General features: G+C 41.3%; 1 protein-coding gene across 1 annotated transcript in view; it reads right to left on the reverse strand.

Moving 5' to 3' along the window:
* dnah9l (dynein, axonemal, heavy polypeptide 9 like) overlaps positions 1-20,736 on the reverse strand; it is a 59,099-nt gene that overhangs the window by 23,685 nt on the left and 14,678 nt on the right. The window contains exons 19-57 of the mRNA XM_061797117.1: positions 19,661-19,883; positions 17,902-18,018; positions 17,653-17,739; positions 17,191-17,349; positions 17,030-17,113; positions 16,794-16,952; positions 16,560-16,682; positions 15,960-16,082; positions 15,646-15,870; positions 15,343-15,561; positions 14,525-14,692; positions 14,250-14,375; positions 14,059-14,166; positions 13,854-13,985; positions 13,616-13,776; positions 12,914-13,070; positions 12,117-12,262; positions 11,930-12,046; positions 11,709-11,847; positions 11,535-11,627; positions 10,289-10,483; positions 8,303-8,380; positions 8,028-8,160; positions 7,507-7,634; positions 5,678-5,826; positions 5,441-5,591; positions 5,216-5,347; positions 4,967-5,140; positions 4,667-4,871; positions 3,696-3,861; positions 3,519-3,621; positions 3,300-3,437; positions 3,115-3,216; positions 2,871-3,032; positions 2,603-2,686; positions 2,161-2,270; positions 1,902-2,064; positions 1,194-1,317; positions 773-915 (exon numbers count right to left, since the gene is read on the reverse strand). Coding sequence (XP_061653101.1) covers positions 773-915; positions 1,194-1,317; positions 1,902-2,064; positions 2,161-2,270; positions 2,603-2,686; positions 2,871-3,032; positions 3,115-3,216; positions 3,300-3,437; positions 3,519-3,621; positions 3,696-3,861; positions 4,667-4,871; positions 4,967-5,140; positions 5,216-5,347; positions 5,441-5,591; positions 5,678-5,826; positions 7,507-7,634; positions 8,028-8,160; positions 8,303-8,380; positions 10,289-10,483; positions 11,535-11,627; positions 11,709-11,847; positions 11,930-12,046; positions 12,117-12,262; positions 12,914-13,070; positions 13,616-13,776; positions 13,854-13,985; positions 14,059-14,166; positions 14,250-14,375; positions 14,525-14,692; positions 15,343-15,561; positions 15,646-15,870; positions 15,960-16,082; positions 16,560-16,682; positions 16,794-16,952; positions 17,030-17,113; positions 17,191-17,349; positions 17,653-17,739; positions 17,902-18,018; positions 19,661-19,883 — 5,506 coding nt within the window. The remainder of the gene's footprint in view (positions 1-772; positions 916-1,193; positions 1,318-1,901; positions 2,065-2,160; positions 2,271-2,602; positions 2,687-2,870; positions 3,033-3,114; positions 3,217-3,299; positions 3,438-3,518; positions 3,622-3,695; positions 3,862-4,666; positions 4,872-4,966; positions 5,141-5,215; positions 5,348-5,440; positions 5,592-5,677; positions 5,827-7,506; positions 7,635-8,027; positions 8,161-8,302; positions 8,381-10,288; positions 10,484-11,534; positions 11,628-11,708; positions 11,848-11,929; positions 12,047-12,116; positions 12,263-12,913; positions 13,071-13,615; positions 13,777-13,853; positions 13,986-14,058; positions 14,167-14,249; positions 14,376-14,524; positions 14,693-15,342; positions 15,562-15,645; positions 15,871-15,959; positions 16,083-16,559; positions 16,683-16,793; positions 16,953-17,029; positions 17,114-17,190; positions 17,350-17,652; positions 17,740-17,901; positions 18,019-19,660; positions 19,884-20,736) is intronic.

The raw sequence follows: 20,736 nt of genomic DNA on the forward strand, positions 1-20,736 counted from the left end.
GTCATGAGCTGTGGGTTGTGACGGAAAGAACGAGATCCCAGATACAAGCGGCCGAAATGAGTTTCCTCCGCAGGGTGTCCGGGCTCTCCCTTAGAGATAGGGTGAGAAGCTCGGTCATCCGGGAGGATCTCAGAGTAGAGCCGTTACTCCTTCACATCGAGAGGAGCCAGATGAGGTGGCTGGGGCATCTGATTCGGATGCCTCCCGGACGCCTCCCTGGTGAGGTGTTCCGGGCACGTCCCACCGGGAGGAGACCCCGGGGACGACCCAGGACACGCTGGAGAGACTACATACTTCGGCTGGCCTGGGAATGCCTCGGGATCCCCCCGGAAGAGATGGATGAAGTAGCTGGGGAAAGGGAAGTCTGGGCGTCCCTGCTGAAGCTACTGCCCCTGCGACCCGACCTCGGATAAGCGGTAGAAGATGGATGGATGGATGGACAAACACAGCGCCAGTCAGCCAAGCACATCAAAGTCCGCCTGTGTCACATGACGCTACCACCCTACAAACCCCACCCCACACTCCACAAAATGTTGCATGAAGTTCCTCAACTCACTTCAAAATAGTTCATTGGAAACAAAATGAGACAAGATGGAGCCAAAGCAATACTTTTATATTAGACAATGCTTTGGACTGAGCACAACAACAGTGAAAAGGGGATTTTTTTTTTTTAAGCAAATAACAGATAGGTATAAATGACAAAAATAAAACAGTGGATAGGTGAATCCATGAGTGAGAGAACAGTGTACTATAAATATGAAATACTGCAGACCTTGAGTTGCCTGCGTATTCTCTCTATAAAGAAGCTCCAGCAGTTTTCTCTGGAATCGATGAGTCCTAAACCTCGCAGCTCCATTCGCATTGATGTCATGATTGTGTCCCCTTCTTCATCACTAAACAGGTCTGGGATGTCCCCTGAAATATGCGCATATTCAAAGTCACAGGTCTTTTTTCTTCTGTAAATAATGTAAATTGAAATTTGATAGCATTCTTTAAGTTTCTCTTTGTGGTAATGCTGTATAGTAAAACAGTTACAACCACTGGATACTTCATTAGGGACATCAGTACAATCGAATTCAATACAAGAGCTGTATCAAATAGTTATATCCAATCGCTCCGTAAATGGATTTAAAAATCTGTTTGTTGATATGTTATCCTCATTCTCTAACCTTTGACCAAAGTGAAAGACTAACCTGAAGCCAGCATGTCATTGATGAGAACCAAAAAGCTTTCATCAGGAATCTGGGCATCCGCATGAAGGAACACTGTGCCAATGTTCTTCACTCCGACCTTCATATACAATGCTGCTATGTCACTCTGGACATGTGGAGAAAAGAATGTTGTTGTTTGGACATTTATGAGCATCATTGCCTATAATGTTGTTACAGTGTGGTGACATTAATGGATGAAAGTATTGGGACACATGGTCATTACACCCACATAGGAGTGCAAAATTCCAGAAAATGTTCCATGTAGAATACAAAATTCACTTGAATGTCAACACTGCACATTTCCTTCCTTAATCCCATTCACTAGGCACATTTCTAGCTATTTAGGCCACACATCCTGAATGCCTGAGTCCCACGCAGCTTCTGCTCTTCTGAGAATATTTCTACAAGATGTCTGTGGGAATTTTTGTTTATGAGTTTGATGTGCTTGAGGTCAGGGCTCCCCGGTTGTTGCATACCGAACTCATCCAAAGATGACTATATTATGGCCCTTCTTTTGAGCAGTGGGAACAGAAAATTGTGTTCCATCAAATGTTGACAAAGTTAGAAGAATAGAGAGATACCAAGCAACTAAGAGCTGATTGATTAATTAATTCCTGAAGGGGTTTCTTTCAATACTTTTGTCCATGGAATGCGTGCGTGTGTGTGTGTGTGTGTGTATGTGTGTGTTACTTTGAGGTCATTAAAGCCATAGCCTTTACGCAGCGTGACCTGGAAGACTTCCAGCGTGCTGAGGAAGGCAGCCAGCCGACAGAGACTCTGTTTCCCACTGCCGCCAACCCCAACCAGAAGGGCGTTACCGTAGGGAGCTTCCAGAATGCGGTTGATTCGACATCTGCGCAAAAATTAACACTTACAACAATGTGTATGCTCTGTGGATTCTATACCGTATGCATACATGTGTGTTTGTATGTATGTGTTCTTGTCTTACACATGGTGGATAGCTTCTTCAAACAGCACAAGGTCCATCACAGCATGCATCTCATTATAATGCTCCAGAGCATCAATAAGGATCTTCTGCAGTTTCTCCCAGTCTGATGCCTGACCAATAAACAAGCTTGCTAAGTGCATCACTTTTGTAATCACTTCCAGATATGAGAATAATTTTACTTCTTCTGAAGAGTCCATTAAATTAAAATCATAAGCGCGTGAAAAGGTAATTAGTTTGCTAATAAACACACATTCTTCCTCAGTGATTCAGCCAGATTGGATATGACAGAAGCCTTGGTACATCAAGGCTTCGTGAATATAGAGCTTGAAATCATGTCCAAAATAAATTAATTGAAGTCTAAATCAATTAATCGCATCATGCTTGACAGATAAATGGCAGATTGAAAAAGATCTCCTGACCTGAATACATCTGAGTGTCTTACCAGGTGATAGCGAGGCTCTCCCACCCCTTGAGCAAAGTGACAGTACACCAGAGGCTGGTGGATAAAAATGGATTCTTCAATTCCCTAAAGAGATGCAGCAGAAACAGTGTTTGTTTGAGCAAACAACTATTGCAAGATGAGATCATACCAGGGGTTGTTTGTGATTATAAATTATGAATTTTAGCATTGCCAAAAAGCAGATTAACAGCAAACCGTATTCAGTTTGGTTTCAGTCATTATTATTAATTTTCCATTTCTTATCTTTGACCTCAAAGTGTCTCTTGCCAGTGTCCAGCAGGATTTTGTTGAAGAGCTCCACATCTTTCTCTTCCATCAGTTTGTCTGAGTACACCCTGGAGCTCTCATGGAGCCACAGGTGAACAAGGTCCATGGGGTATCGGATACACTCAGGCTGGGCAAACAAGATGCCCTGTGCTCATAAATGCACAGATGCAGCAATTATCATAAAATGTAATTCATTTACAACAATTATTTTCATGTGTTTAAATAACCTGGAAGATGTTGGCAAGGTCTCGCAAGTTGAAAATGTAATGGAAGCGAATTGCAGTGGGCAAGAAGTTCTGACTAATTTTCTGGTGCAAAGAGATGGCAGCCTAGAGGGATTGATATCATTTGTAGTGCGGGCAAATGTGACATGGTCATTCACACAAATATGTCACTGAGTCTGACACTGCACCTGTACGAGAGGACTGACGGAGCGTGAGACCCCGTAGCTGAATCCACCCTGTAGGAAGTGAGATGACAAGATGCTGGAGAAGATGGTGGCCAATGCATCAGCACCAGGGAAATGTACTGAAAACACAGAGAAATGTCTCTGTATGACAAAACAGAGCAGTTAGAAGCCGGTATCATAAACGGCAGATCACAACTCATTTATTTTTCCTGCAGACTGCACCTGTAGTCGAGGGTTAATGGAGAAGCTTCCAGCAGTTGGGTTCATACAGGTGATGTACTGGCAGTTATGGATCTCTTTCAGTACCAGTTTTTGTCTGTCATACCTGCAAAGAATCAAACTGCGTCAGTTGGTGTTCTACTGTATGTTAAGGGGACAGCTTTTAAAAATGTGTCTCACCAGTGGTTATAGTCCAGGTGCTGACGTATGAGTGTGTGAGGCTGGACGGTCCCGTATACGTCCACCTCCGGCATGTTGAGGTCATCTATGAAGTAGACGAGTCTCTTTGTAGTAGGAGGTCCAAATTTACGACCTGCTTTCTTCTCCAGTGGTTTCTCTAGCACACCTAAATGTTATGTATGGATTGGATTTGTGGAAAAATTTGAATTGTATGGAGGATGACCTCAAATCAAATACAAGCATCACAAACTCAACCTTTCTAAATATATTTAATTAACACTGTCAGTGAGGGATTAATTTAACAATTTGTGTATTATTGTAGCTGCAGTTTGAAATGTCCCTCTCCATTTTATTCAGTGCAGTTCTATACCACTGCGAACTGTTAAATGAATACTTCTCCAGTCCAAATTACATGTTCCATCATGATGAATAGTAATGTAGTTTCAGTCTAGGGAGGTCTGCTCTGTACTGGATGTCATTCAAGTTATCTTGGTAAAGGCAGAATTTATGATTGATATCTTGCACTGTATTGTATTGTGTAGCTCATAAAGTTGCTGATTATAAAACAAATACATGCTTATACAGTATTCTTATTCAAGCCAAGTCTTGGATTGAATAACAATATTGGCTCTGCGCATGGGTTCCACAGCACAGACAGATGGTTAAATCCAATGCAGAGAAGACCGAATGAATGACAGACAGTCAGACAAACAGACAGAGAGACAAACCAAATAGACCACCCACCGACCCACCGATAGACAGACGGGCCAACAGACTTAAATCACTTCAACATTGTTCCTCAGCACCAATATGGCATCAAGGCATTACTTATATACTAATATAATACACTAATAGGCAAGTTTTCCTGCGTATAACGTACATAAGAGAGGTTAAAAAAATGAATAGGTGAATCCACGGAAGAACACTGGTAACAGAGACAGAAGGATTAAGAAATTATCACCGAATCTTACGTTGCAGCATAGCTGAGGTGGTATAGTAGTTGAAGGGGACTTTAGCCACGATGTACTCCTCCTTCAGTTTGGAGACTTTATCACACATGAGAATGGTCTTCCCCACTCCTGCGTTACCCACTAACATCATAGGTTTGCCTCTCTGGAGGAGCAGGTCCATGAAATATGTCAGACAGATGGTTTCTGGGGTGTGGACAAGCACTGTCTGAAAATACATTACATGACATTACAGAAAGGGCCTTCTTCAGCACATTTACAGGAATTGCATTCTTTGAGAGACATCACTGGTACAAATTATACCTGCAAAGGCACGTCAAGCTCCAGCTCAAAAGGAACCTTCTTTTCGCTCCAGGGGATAAATCTTTTGGTCTCAGGGTCGATAAAGTAGTCAAAGATGGTTCCTTGGGAGGGGAACTTCACAGCTCTCATTTCTTTTGCCCACCAGCGGCTGAATTCAGCACGATAGTCACGTAGCTGCACCGGGAATTGTTGGCAGAAAGTCAGTGCCATATGAATCTTGATACAATAGGTTATTGAGTCAGAACATACATGATCCTGGAAAAGGGCTCCTCCAAAGGCCCAGACACAGGCGAAGACAAAGTAAATTTCATAAACTTCTCTGGGGGAGTCAGGAGGCGTGTTGTCATCAGTCAGTAGGCAGTCCAACAAGGAACACAATGTCTGATTGATAGGTTACACAAGAAAACAACAAGGACATCTCAAACCTTTTGGTATATTTACTGTCATGATTTAAGGAGCACCATGTGTCCTTACTTGCACCATGCTGTTTTCCGGAATGGGAGTGATAGTTTTCAAGTTGCAGCGGACTTGTTCCAGACAGTAGGGAACATACTTGTCAAACAGAATAGTGAGGTTAGCTCGTTCTGATTGTGCCTGCCGGGTCTCTATCCAGCTTGTCACGAAACTGAGAACAAAGTAAACACTGAGGTATGGACCAAATCACAGTGACTTAAGGTTGATTGTGTACATCGGGGTGTGCTCGAGTCTTACGAGGTCCAGCCAAGGTCCTGGGGGTTGACGTAGAGGATTCCTGCTCTGGACACAGTCGCTGGGGTAGCAGCTTTCAGATGAGATATCTCAAAGAGGAGACGCATGGAGGAGGACAAACTAATCCTCTCATTACTGGCCAAAGTCAATACCTTAAGAAACAAAGGGATCGTTTAGAAACTTCTTCTTTCCCTTCCATCCCAACCCTTTTCAGGTGTTTGCACAGTGATTCGTTCTCTTCCATCTCTGTCGTTCCTATGCAGCTTCTGTCTAAAATCCAGCTATTTACAAGTCTTCTCTCACCACATCCATAAACCTTCTCTTTGCTCTTCCTCTCCGCCTCCTACCTCGTGGCTTCATTTCCTGCATCCTACAACGATATAGTCACTGTCCCTTCTTTACACATGCATCTTCAACTCTGTCACCTCTGTCTCCTGGTCATTGCTACTGTTTCTAAATCATATAATATGGCTGGTCTTATGACTGTCAAATAAACCTTTCCTTTCCCTTTTGGTGGTACTCTTCTGTCACAGATCACCCCTGGCATTTTCTTCCACCAGCTCCATCCTTCCAGAACACTCTTCTTTACCTCTCTTCCACACTCCCCATTGCTCTGAGCAGTTGATCCCAAGTAATTGAACTTCTGCACCTTCTGGACCTCTACTGCTTGTAACCTTAGCATTCCACTGGCCTCCCTTTGATTCACACAGATGTACTCTTTCTTGCTGAGTCATATATTCATTCGTCATTCAGTGCATACCGCCATCCTTCTAGGTTCTCTTCCACCTGCTCCTAAGTCTCACTGCAGATCACAATGTCATCTGCAAATATCATAGCCCAGGGAGACTTCTGTCTGACCTTAGATTTCAATCTGTCCATCACTATAGCAAACACGAATGGGATATTTTAGCAACTAATCTTATGTATTTTTATTGACGTATGCCCTATACACACGGTGAACAACTGGTTAGCACATCTGCCTCACAGTTCTGAGGACCCAAGTTCAAATCCGGCCTCTCCTGTGTGGAGTTTGCAATTTCTCCCCATACAGATGTGGGCTTTCTACTGGTACTCTGGTTTCCTCCCACATCCCCAAGACATGCATGGTAGGTTAATTAAAATCTTTAAATCGTGAGTGCGAATGGTTGTTTGTTTATGTGGCCTGTGATTGGCTGTCAACCAGGTCAGGGTGTATGCCGCCACTTGCCCAGAGTCAGCTTGGATAGGGCCCAGCTCGTCCAGGTCCCTAGTGAGACTAAGCAGTGCGGAAAATGGATGGATGGATTTCCTATATAGAATTACATTGTTATTATAGTTCATTTGTCTGTCTGTCACCAACCTGCTGCCACCCATACACCATATTACTGCATGTCTTAATCGCATTGTGACCCCAACTTCCTCTTTTTTAAAGGAGCGCTTTGCCAAAATGTTTTTTTTTTGTTTAAGGCCAACATTTGACTTGTGCTTGAAAAACAGGGGGAGTCATGGCCACATTGATACGGGCTGAAAAACTGAATTGGGTAAAACCGCATCACATTTGTTTGTCATTGCACATCTGCCTGTCCATTCTTACAAGCACATACATAATACTGTCAAGGCGGTGCTATTATAATAGCCGGAGTTTCAAAGAATTTCTGATGTCATCAAAAACCCAAGCAGCACAAAAACGTCAGCACATGTGGTCCCTGATAGAAAGCAGAGCCTGTTGAAATCAAATTAGGCTATGATAAAATTTTACCCCCTTGGGTGAAAGGATAATCTAACAAAGGAGGTTCTTAGATGTTATGAGATGATATGTCACTATGCTGCTCTGGTAAACAAGAGATACTGACCTTATTGTCGTCCATAACTGTGTTGAGTGATTCGATCCACATGGGGTCAATGTCCCCGTCTAGAACGATCCATTTGGGACCATCATGGGTAACTGAAGTCAGTTCTCTCATGGTAGTGGAGAACACGCCTGAAGCAGATCAAGCAGCAACTTAGGAAAAACTCCACTCCCATTGTTGTGCAAGTATTGAAATGGGTTACACAATTTAGCTGGATAGGTTGAAGAGACAGAGACCCTTAGTGTACAACTAGTGGTTAGTTTTCAAGTTATTATGCTCAAACCTCTTGTACCATTATATTTCATATCAATATATTGCATACTAATGACACAAGCTTGTAAATAGAAATAAATATTGAATATAATGTATGACTGAATGAATTTTGCGCTCTTCACCCCCACCCACAGTATGCCACTGGCATACGTTAATCGACAGTGATTTAATGCTCTTACTTATTGAGTTCTACACATGGTTCTTAAATTAATTCTGTTAGCCCTGAGAGTACCAGGTGTGATGGCCCTCACCATCCTTCCACTCTCTGGTCACAGAGTGCAGATATCCAAATAACTCATCTGTGGTCACAGCTTTAGGGTTGATGTCATTCCACACTGGTTTCATGTTCATGTTTGCGTAGGTTCTATGGAGGGTCTTCAAGATCTGGTGAGTAAATAACGGAAATATCAAGTGTAAATTCCATCTGAACAAATGGAAATGCTAATGCCTAGTATAAAAATAAATCCATGAATATTTGGTATAAAAAAAGTATTAACACAGCAGTATGTACTGTATGAACGTTAACCTGGCTCTTTCCAGTTCCTGGTCCACCTATGACAAATACAGAATGTCTGACAGCAAGCAGCTCCTCCAACTGAGTGACCTAAAATCACACACATTACATTTGCATATTGTATGAGTCTGACCCTTGCTTAATGAAAGATCAATTAAATAGATTTTTATCTATTCAAGATGAGATCAAGTAGTACTGGGGTTTGCATGTTCTTCTCCCTTCTTTCACATTCCTAAAGCATACAAGGAAGGTTAAATGAAGATTGAATTGTTCATAGGTGTGAATATGAGTGTGACTGGTTGCTTGTTTATATATGCTCGCCAACTGGCTGTCGACCAGACCAGAGTGTACCTCGCCTCTCGCCCAAAGTCAGCTTTGATAGACTCCAGGGGCCTCATGTACAAAAGGTGCGTACGCACAAAAACGTGTTGTACGTTCTTTTTCACTGCAAAGTTCAGATGTATTAAGAGTGAAATGACCGTGGAAATGTGCGGTGCCTCACGTCAAATTCATGGCTGGCGTATGTACGTTTCTACAGCTGTTGGTGCTTTGGCGACAAGAGGTGATGCTCGGAAACTGTTATAATAACTGCTATAATAAATCTGCAAATTAGAGACACATGAACAATTAGCACTGATGAACAATTAATGCCCGACAAAATTTGATTTCAACAATTTAAAAGAAGCAAGGACTCAGAATTCACTTGTTAACCAGTTTATCAAATGAATCACTGATATTTGTGAGGACGCCTATAAATCGATCAAGGCGATCATTTATGCTGCCTATTGCCCTCACAATCTCCTCTTGTGACTCCAGCACAGCACGGGTGAGGACACGGCCAGTCGGGCCGGCAGCACCAGCCGGTTGTCGGAGTGTAATTGTGTCGGAGACACAGGGGATTCCGGAGAAGACGCCAGGAACAGGGGATGAATCCTCTGCGTCTGTGACACCAGTGATGCCAGCACTGAAAAAAAAGAATCCTTTGAATTTAATTTGAACATGTACATAAGTTGCACATGATTCAAATCTACTCAAATGACATATTTTTTTTTAGGAGAAAAGGGGAAAATTATGTAATTTTAACACATCTTAATCATGTGCAACCGATGTACATGTTCAAATTAAGTAAATTCAAAAGACTCTTTTTCTCAGTGAGGGACGCTGGAGGAATCCTCCGCAAAAGATTTAAATCAATCAATAAATCAAAAGATTTATTACAAATACCATACATACATTTACACATGAACCTTTCTCTCATATGGCTGAGTGTAAGTTCCTGTATGAACACATTTATTGTGAGTTATAAAAATACATAGTATTCACCTTGGAGGTAATCAGACTCAGCCACATGTGAGAGTAGTGTCACCCATGATTGCAGCGATTCTCTCCTCAAACGGGGTGAGGCCCTCCGCGCTGGTTCTTCCGCCTGTTTTGGCCACTCTTTGGCGGTGGGCAGCTGTCCTCCGCTTTACATCCAGCTTAATGTCTGACCACTTATATTTTAGTTCAGCGTCTGTGCCCTTTCTGACTTCACAGCATTGACAGCCCATTCAGCCCTGTCCCATTCACTCCTCTTTTGCTTGTTGTTAACGCCGGAAGACAGTGTGCCAAAAGAGGATTTTCTTCCGCACCTCCACTTCATTGAGCAACAAATTATTTTTCTTCATTACCTTGCTTATTTTCCCTTTTTCCTGATCATGCACCGATTGGGATCTCAGGTGCAGGATATGATTTGCATATTTAAATGTAGCGGAGGGGAGGGGTCTGCCACTCCAACATGTGCGCTCAATTCCACGTTGATTGGGATGTACGAAGGAAATGTGCTTGGATTTATGCGTACGCATAAATTCATACATCTGGATATTTTTGTGCGTCCGGTGTTTTCTGGATTTGAGCGTACGCCATGTTTCAGTAGGAAATCCATGCAAGTCTTTGTACATGAGGCCCCTGGTCACTTAATCAGGACACGGTATAGAAAATTAACGGATGAAGTAGTACCTTCAGTATGAAGTTTTCTTCCGGCTGAAGGCGCAGCTCATTAACTGATTGGCGGACAGCATTTTCCAGTTCAGTGTCTCTTTTCTGGGGAACCTCCAACTGAGGGAAGAGGTCACTAATGAGACCCAGAAATATGGGCACATCATTGGTCACTATCTTTGGCAGGTTGAAGTCCCTTAAGGCCCGCATTAGCACCTGTGGAGAAATATGACAGTTTGGATGTCATCTTAACATTGTAACCTGATTTTGGGGTGGAATTTTTCTGCTGTTGTTGTGTTGGAATTGAGATGCAGAAAAAAATGATTTAGGAGCTTTAAGGTGCCATATTTTACCAAATCAACTTTTTCTAGCATTTGGGTTGTAATATTGGCTGTATGGTGCCTCAGTAAAAATGGGAAATATGAATTCAAATTGTCCACACATTCTTGAGTTACAGACGTTCTTCTGAGAGGCCTGAAATCAGGTTAATGTCACGATGCAAAGATCTCCACCTTCCCTTTCCGCTCCCGAGCCAGCACTGTCAACATAACAAACGTGTGCTCTCACAAGTCGGTCTTTTACACAATGGCAACCAATCAGAGGAAAGAGGGCGTTCTTCACCAAATAAGGACAAAGCGGATTCAAAATAGGGTCGAACAGAATTAGCTGTCAGAGGGGCCTTTTCTGGACACTCAAATAACAAAATCAAGGTTTTTTTAAAATAAATAAAAAACACATTAAGTGAGATATTAGATAGTCACTCCATGGAGGTCTTTCCATCCATCCATTTTCTGAGCCTTTCACTAGGGTCGCGGGTGTGCTGGAGCCTATCCCAGCTATCATCGGGCAGGAGGCGGGGTACACCCTGAACTGGTTGCCAGCCAATCGCAGGGCACATACAAACAAACAACCATTCGCACTCACATTCACACCTACGGGCAATTTAGAGTCTCCAATTAATGCATGTTTTTTAGGATGTGGGAGGAAACCGGAGTTCCCGGAGAAAACCCACGCAGGCACGGGGAGAACATGCAAACTCCACAAAGGCTGGGATTGAACCCCAGTCCTCAGAGCTGTGAGGCTGACGCTCTAACCAGTCGGTCACCGTGCCGCTATGGAGGTCTAAATAGCCAAAATATGGGCCCTTTAAGAGGGATATGACAAACAAGCTCTAACCAGAACAACACATTGTGGACATTAAAATACTGAAGTACGTTTCTTCTTCTTTAATCTGACTGCAACAGTCAGTGGCCACATTGATGCCTACCTGTTCCTCAGGTCTGCTGCGCTCCTTTCGCTTCAGTGAGCCAGCCACCACCAGAACTGATTTGATGGCTCTTAAACCCCAATCATAATGATCCTGGTACACAACAAATACAGTTGTGATTATTGCTAGATGCTGGCCCTTGTTTTTATGATGACTGACATTACAATTACGTACCTGTTTGGACAGCAATTCTTTGCAGAGTGTGTAGAGGCTGATGAACTTGTGCGCCAGCAGACGAGCATCTATGAACCCCTCTGCCACCAGCATGATTTCACAGATGAGCTCAAAGTCCGGGATCACCATAGCACAAGGCCTGGACGGTTAGCAATAGTAATAATAATAATAATAATAACAATAATAATAATAATAATAATAATATTGTCCAACTGTCAGACCTGAAGAGAGCCTTAAGGTTCTCTGGGAGCTCAGCCCTGCCTGCATAACCTGGGTTCAATGTGATGAAGATTCCCACTGTTTGCTTCAGCTCGATCTCCTCTCCAAGGAAATGGAACCTACATATGCAGCATTACATCAAATAAACACAAGTTCCTTCTCACACTACACTGTTATATCCGTATTTACCTATGTTTTTTGTTGCGTATTGCATCCTGTATGGTTTTGACCTGTACAGCGACCACAGAGAGCACTTCCACTGAGATCCTGTTGAATTCATCAAAACAGCCCCACACGCCAGTCTGAGCCAGACCCTTATAAATGTTTCCAATAGACTGGTGAAGGAGAACAAAGCAAATAGCAAATACGAATGTTCGTTACAGTATCTCACAACAGTGTGCACACCCCTCACGTTTTTGTAAATATTTTATTATATCCATTAATGGGACTATACTGAAGACATGGCACTTTGCTACAATGTCATGTAGTCAATATACGGCTCATATGACTTTATAAATGTACTGTCCCTTCAGAATAACTCAACACGCAGCCATGTCTAAATGTCTAAACCACTGGCAACAAAAGTGAGTACAGCCCAACATGAAAATGTCCGAATTGGGTCCAATTAACCCCCCCAAAGTCATGTGGCCTGTTTGTGTTACAAGGTCTCAGGTGTGAAAAGGGAGCAGGTGTGTTAAATTTGGTTTTATCTTTCTCACACTCTCACACTCTACTCACTTTTGTTGCCAGCGGTTTAGACATTATTGGCTGTCTGTTGAGTTATTTTAAGGGGACAGTAAATTTATACTGTTTAACAAGCTGGACACTGACTATTTTACATTTTAGAAAAGTGTCATTTCTTCAGTGTTGTCCCATGAAAAGATATAACAAAATATTTACAAAAATGTGAGTGATGTACTCAGTTTTGTAAGATATTGTATGTTGATTGAATATAAATTGGATAGAACTTCTGAAGTCAGCGCAACCTTGTAGTCCATTTGTTCTGAGCAGTTGAACACATACACCATAATGCCCAGGGAGCGTCCCAGATCCTTGGTAGTCTCTGTTTTACCAGTACCGGCTGGGCCAGAGGGGGCACCACTCATAGTCAGATGGAGGGACTGGGTCAGCGTTACATAACACCTGACAGAAGGAGGGTTAATTTCATAAAAAATACATATACATATCAAAGATATGAACTAGACAGAAAACAACTGTAATCTAATGAGGATTTTCTAGATTATAGATACATAAATACGATCCAGAACAACAAGAGCTGTCATTGTGGATGTAGTTTGGAGAGGTGTGGATGACACGGCATCATACTGAGTGGTAAAGGGCACATTTCAACAATAATAATCGACCTAATTTTAAGGGATTGCACAAGCATACTGCTTGCTTTGCCAATCAACTTGATAAAATATGTAATACTTATTAAGGTCTTTTGTTATTGCATGTATTATGGGTAACCAGAATTTGAAATTGAAAGGTGTTCTTAATATTTTCCCAAAGGGAAAAAAAATATCAGAACCACCTCTAAGTGTAACGCAGTATGAAGTTCTAAATCGGTGAAAACTACAACCAAAAATAATAATCATACTGTTGAATTAGTATCTCTTTGACTCTGTCAATCAAAATTGCATATTACTAACTTGGTTGTCATGGATCTCATGTCTGTGTATCGGTACCTGTCAGTGAGAGGAGTGATGACCAGCCTATTGGTGTTGCCGAGGTATTCATAACTGAAGCGGAACTGGGCATCACAGATATCAACGTAACAGTGTCGTGTTTTATCGTCCCAACGATGGCGCAACTGTGAGAGCCAAGCAAATGATTGTCCTGTTGTCACCTGTACTTGAAACAAAAACCAATCAAAAGATCATTCCATAATAATTTTGTATTTTAGATCTCATTTAAACATTTAACCTTTTGAGTTATGAGACTGGCCACTACATCTCGGGCGTGGACGTCAATGGTGCAGACAGTCATAATTTTCTGTCTGTCTCCAGGCGTCAAATCCCCAAGCAGCATGTGGATTAATGAGTTGAGCTGTGCTATCTGGCAAACCAACAACATGAAGTATTTGTCATTTGGGAAAAACATCTATGTCTCTTCTCATCTTTAGTCAAACCTGTTTTTTATTATAATCTTTGAGCGCTGTGTCAAATCCTTCCTCCACCCTTGCAAGTGCAATGCCCACATCCGTGGCCCACCACACCTGACTGCCAGTTAACCCGACCTAAAGCATGGAGAAAAAAAACACAAACAGTGACTTTATTATGTACAATGAATGGGATGATTCTACACATTTGACTGTGAAACCTGTGCAGGGTAATCAAAGAGCCACTGGTCACGTGGTTTGTCCTCATAGGCAGCTACCGCCTCCTGAATCTCCTTCTGAATGGTGCTGCACATTGTGCTTTCCAAGGCACCCAACCAGCACTCAGCCTGGGGGAACAAACACAATTTACAAGATGGTTTGTATATAAAATATGAGGCGAAACATGTACCAGCAAGAGTCATTTAAAGCAACAGTAAATGTTCGTTCAACATATCCATAAGTGGGTTTAATGATAGTTGTATTAAAACAAACAAACCTGTCCTTCACAAACACATGGCTCGGAGAATGGAACATATTCTCCCTCCCGGCTGTACATCCCTATGGCAACTGCTTCCCCCTCCGTCACTGCTCCTTCACCTCTGTGTGACTCCTTGAAGCGAAGATCTGCTATGTTGTCGAACAGCTTTAGCAAGTGTCTGGTCACCTGAAAAAACACCACACATATTCTTTGGCTTCATTGCTGCCTGAAATGGCAATTTCTTTGATACGCTCACTCAACATTAGGTACAGCTGCACAATCTAACGAGATCCAAAATAACAGCTGTAACAATCTATGTCTTTACAAGGAAATGCTTGAGAGAGAGAGAGAGAGATGCCTTGCTCAAGGGGATCCCAGCATTGGCTGTATCGTTGGAGGGAAGTGAACTTTTGGCCATTCTGTTACAGGCCTCATGTTTTCTATACACATCCTTTGCTGTGTTCCTTTTTCTGTCCCATATTTTGGCCGTTGCATGACTAAAAATATTAGGTTCTCTGCACCACTGCAAACAAATGCAATCGGGTGGTATGAATGTGGAATCGAATAAACATTCTTATGAGTTGTTTGTTGATTAATTTAGTTTTTTTTTTTTTTTTTTACTGGTCTCTCTTGATTGAAGGCTGGTGTTATGTGTAATGTTTAGCGACATTAATTGTTGAATTTGTATTAATTGTATGTTTTATGGACAATGATTTTATGTTGTTTTTTGAAAATCTAAATGCCCAGTGGGTCAAAGTTGAGTTTAGTGTAAACCACTGACAAAGTTTCATCCTCCAACACCTTTGAAGACACTTTCATTTTATTTGATCTCTTACCTGTATGGGTTGTGTTCCCTTGGAGACAATCTCCAGCAGGTCGGAAGCAGACACAAAGTAAAACCTGGGAAATGTGAGCCTCTTGGTCTCCAGATACTCTGCAAGGGCCTTCTCACACACAGACAGCCTATGCTGCAGTGTCTCCAGATTCTCCAGCAAGCCAGGCTGGTTGGTCACCTCTAACACGTTACTGTTCTGCACCACCTCACTCATCAAACTCTGGGCAAAAGAGATTGCAATAAAGGATGATGTATCAACAACTAGATGAATGTAGGCTAGTGATCAGTTATGTGCATCAACTACCTGAAAGTCATAGTGAATTCCCTGGAAGCGCTCAGCATCACTGGCCAGCTTGCTGCGGATGTCATGGCTGTTGGTGAAGATGCTGTTGAGGTGGGCCCAGGTCCTCTCCACTGACATCCACAAGGAGATGACCAGGTCAGCCACCATCAGCTTCCGCTGCCATACACTCACTTCTGGCTGAAAATATTCCACGTACTTGCTCATGAGGATGTTTTGCAGCTGCACCTGAAGATAAATTCATCATGCCTTTCTAATTTTTGTCATGGTTGTCAAAGCGCAACTATCTCAACTCAACCAACATGATGTAGGCTTACTTGGTTGTCTTCCAGAGTTTCGATCAGATTCTCATCTGCTTGGAGGAGAGGGATTCCAGTACTGGAGTGAGTGTCATAGCACAATGACAAAACACTCCATGTCTGTTTTATCTCTGACAAAACCTGACAAAAATAGATGTTTTTATTTCTTTAGGATAGATCTCAAATAAAAAAGTGGCTATAGTGAACTGTATAAGAGTTGGTCCCTTTCTGATGTTGGGATATTGAGAGATGCCTGGTATGCAATATCCGTTCTAGTTTATCCCAAGGATGTTTCCTGAGGTTCTTCCACACTAATCCCATCTAAGCATGCCTTTGTGAACCTTTCCAAAATCAGAAGTGCGGTAACTGATGATAACTGATAACTGGTTTAACTGATTTGACATGTGTTCTATTGTGTTCCCATTTGTGTCACTCCAGAAGCAGGTTTCTTATTTGGATTTTTATAATTATTACACATTTTGTTGTTTGGTACTTATGGTGGCAAGGGGATGAGCTCTGCAAACACTTTTATGTACTTTTAATATCATCTCTGAACTTCTCATTACTTTAATTGACATTCAACTATTTATTGTATAAGTGGTGAGTGGTAATACTGACCTTCTCTATCGCCATTTCTTTCACGGCCTTGTCCACTATATTCTTAACCTCATCCTCCACACGGTGAAGCTGCAATTCCAACAGGTTCCCAAGGCTAGTGTCCTCTCCCATCAAAAACGTTACCTGTGGAACAAAGGGTTTCCAAGACGTCTAGTATCAGATTTCAAGTCAGTTCATTGGCTTCTAATAGTGGCTCAACAAAAGGAATCAGACATTTTGAAGGCAGGTGGATACCTTGGTGGTGTTCATTAGCTGCTGCCAGTGTCTTCCCCTGACAGCAGAGTTCTGCAGCTCATTGATGGCTCTCAGAGAGGTCAGGAAGTTCTTCACTGTTGACTCCAGTCCCACGTATACATCCCACAAACGCACATCCTTATCCAGCATCTTCATCTCCTTGAAAGTATGACAAACAAGGGGAGATGAGAGATGCTTTCTCAACTGCTCATCATCTTTATCTACAAAAGTTGTACTTTTGCCAAACGTCTGAGCTCCATGTCCATCTGCTCAATGTTGATTTCTTTCCATGGAGTCTTGGTCCAATCCTCTATGCTGCTCTGTAAGAGAGAAAAATTGAAATGTTGCATTGCATCCAGAGCTTGTGCTGTGGACCTCGAATGCAGAAGTTTCCTACCTTGACAAAAATGACCATATCCCACACTGCTTTAATGAGAATGATGTCAGTGCGACACTGGCGCAGTTGCTTGTAGTCTGGGAAGCTGACCTCGAACAGGTCGGCAGTGTCCTGCAGCGCCTTCATTTCTGCCTCCATTGCAGTTACTGCTCGATTAGACTAGAGACACGTGCTTGTTTAGTTTATTGAGCTCCGATACTGTATCAAAAATTCTGCTGTAACATATAATATGTATAATAATGCAGAATTTTGTTTGCCACTGCCAGAGAGGTATTGATTTAACAATGTGGTTGTAGTTTGCAGTGTTGTAAGACTTTACAAATGTCAGCCATAATGGATTTTCATTTTTGCAACTTTCCCTCTATTTCTCTATTTTTTGATTGTCACATAATCAGCATCAAATTTGTTACACTGTCATTTCTTAAAGGTTGAGCAAACAGTAGCAAGTTAGCAACTGCTCACCTTATCAATTTGCTTGTAGGGCTCTTCCACACCGAGCTTAAAAATTACTTCAGTACGGAACCGCTCTCTGAACTCATACTGCTTGACCTAAATATGTAAAAACACAAATAGGCGGAATTTTCAGCAATTACAGTAGCTCTACAATGAAAACTGTGCATACCGTGGTGTCAGTCATTTATAATGCTTGGAAAAACATGAGACGGTTTCGCTGCTGGGAGACTGTTGGAGCTGCTCACACATTAAACTCACCTCAAACCGGACACATTTCCTACGGATGACTGAAACTTCGTTAGACTGCAGGGGCGCCACTTCATGTTTGACTGTGAAAGCGATTTTCCTCAAACTATTCCACCTCTCTGGCAGCTCCTGTTATTTGGTTTTAAAGAATGTACATTAAACATGCTGATGCATCAATACACAGGGTGGCCCAAAAGTCACTGTACACATCTTTATTTATTTATATATATATATATATATATATATATATATATATATATATATATATATATATATATATATATATATATTGGGTTTCAGGAATAATTTGGACAGACATAAGGCCTTCAGCATTTGACAGCTTAGGCTTTGCAGTTTCATCCAGGGTTGCACGGGAACTCAGCATCAACAAAAGTTTGACTGGTCCCCTCGAATGTACTTCATGCTCCGCTATTAGTTTTCAAATCTCGAAATGGTCTCGCACCGCATTACCTCTCTGAGCTGGTCCATCCCTACAAGTGACCTGACTATCTCAACTGTTTATTTCTATGTGACTTGAGACCAGCGATGCAGACACTCCAAAATGCCGCCATTTTGAGTAACGAGCAAAGTATTGCGTTACTTTTCCCGGGTAAGTAGTTAGACTACAGTTACTTCTTCAAAACGTCAATTGTTACATTTGAGTCATCAATATTTCTCACAAAGTACTAATTTATGGCTTCATGGACCACAATCAGCATCCATCCATCCATCCATCCATCTATCTATCTATCTATCTATCTATCTATCTATCTATCTATCTATCTATCTATCTATCTATCTATCTATCTATCTATCTATCTATCTATCTATCTATCTATCTATCTATCTATCTATCTATCTATCTATCTATCTATCTATCTATCTATCTATCTATCTATCTATCTATCTATCAGTTAAGAGAAGGGTACTGAGAATGGTGTGCTTGTTTAACATGTTTATGTACTTACTGTATTTGGCATGTCAAGTCTGCACTATGTTACTCATTTAATGTGGCTTCAACTAGACATGAGGCCTTTAGCTTTGACAGCTTAGGCTTTGCAGTTTCATCAAGCAGTATCAATCCCTTGCCCATGACTCGCCAACTGACATTGAAGAATGGAACATATTGCCTAGCAAAAAAATGTTTTGTCCCAGACTGCAGTTCAGCACTAGTTTAAGAAGTGTTATGGCCGCCATGCTGCTCCAACACATAGTAGAATTCAGGCAAGCCATGGCGAATTTTTTGAAACAGGATCAGTTCTTTTCGAACCACACAGGGGAATTACGGCCTGTGACTAACACGACTGATGAAAACACCGAACTCTTATTCGATCACGCGTTCACGCAAAGTCAGGAAAAGTTGCACTGGAACTGGAGGGTTGCACGGGAACTCAATAAAAGCTTGACTGGACCCCTCGAATGTACTTCACGCACCTCTAACCTCACACCTTGTGACTTTTTTCAGTGGGGGTTGAGGAAAGAGGAAACCTGCAGTGAGGTTAGGGAAGAGATGCATCAAAACCTGCATCTGATGGTGGCAAAAGGTTGTCAAAACTGGAGGCGGTTATGTTCAGGTATACAGCTTAACTTTTGGAAGACTCAGTCAATTGAAAGGTGTTGGCAAGTCTAGAAAGTAAAAGTGCAATGACTCCTTTAGTTGAGTTAGTTTCCATTCAATCCAATTTTTAGGAATGGTTATTAAAAGTGTCCAGTGTCTTTTTGGAAACCCTGTATTACTGTTCATGCCATGTGTGTGCATGTGTGCACCCACTTCTAGCTGTATGTAAACACAATCTGGGAGTTGTTGGTCGTAGGTCTTAAGGAGCTCTGCTGTAGATTTGAGAGGTTTAATGTGCTGCTCGTTGTTGATCTGTTTGTCTCTCATGGCCATTAGGTGTCCCATAATGTCCACTAGACCGGCGTAGTCTCCATCGGACACCTTGTTAGAAAGACCATGTGCCGTGTCGTGGACAAAAGTGGACAGTTCCCTCACGCTGTAGAACAGAGAAGGATGGGGTTTTATTAACGCCATGCTTGTCTCTCAGCATTGACAAGCTCGAGAACAACATTACAATGTACCAGTTGACTGTGCTAAATCAGGGCTGGGCAAACTTTTGTGCTCAAGCCACATTTGATTTTAGAAACAGACAGGTGGACCAGGTCATTCGTAGGTAAGGCAAAAAAAAAAGTTACAATTTGTACGTAAAATCATTAGCCTAATAACGTAATTGACTAAGTCGATTTTGAACAATTTTAGAAAGAAAGAAAGAAAGAACAAATTCAACAAACAAGAAGAGTCAATTTTCCTCGATTCAACCTTTGCGGATTACCATGACCTTTGTGACTGAGAATCTACATAGACATAAAGAGAAAACTCAATTTTAAGAAAGCACATTGGTATTATTTTATTGAAAGTTAAAAATGACTGAGGCAATTATGATATTAGGCTAACAATATCATTTATTTTAATAATAAAATAATAATTTACTCTATTTCATACTTATGATTTAATTATAAATAATTAAACAATATTTTAATAAAATAATTTAAAAAATTAAAAAACGTTAGTGTATCTAAATTAGTAAAATATTTTAACAAAACAAAAATGCTCTCATTTTTATTGTATTATTTATACATTTTCAAATTAACCATTTAGTTAATGCAATAAATATGAAATGAAAATTGTGTATGTACATTTTCATATTATTAATACTTTTTATTTTATTATTCAAAATATATCAATCAACAAATTATTTAATGAGATAGATAAATAAAAAGAAATAAAAACGAATGAAAACATTTTATTGAAATGAATAAAATCTTGGTAATGTAATTGCTCACATTAAA

Source organism: Phyllopteryx taeniolatus, chromosome 14 (genome assembly GCF_024500385.1).
Source record: "Phyllopteryx taeniolatus isolate TA_2022b chromosome 14, UOR_Ptae_1.2, whole genome shotgun sequence".
NCBI lineage: Eukaryota > Metazoa > Chordata > Actinopteri > Syngnathiformes > Syngnathidae > Phyllopteryx > Phyllopteryx taeniolatus.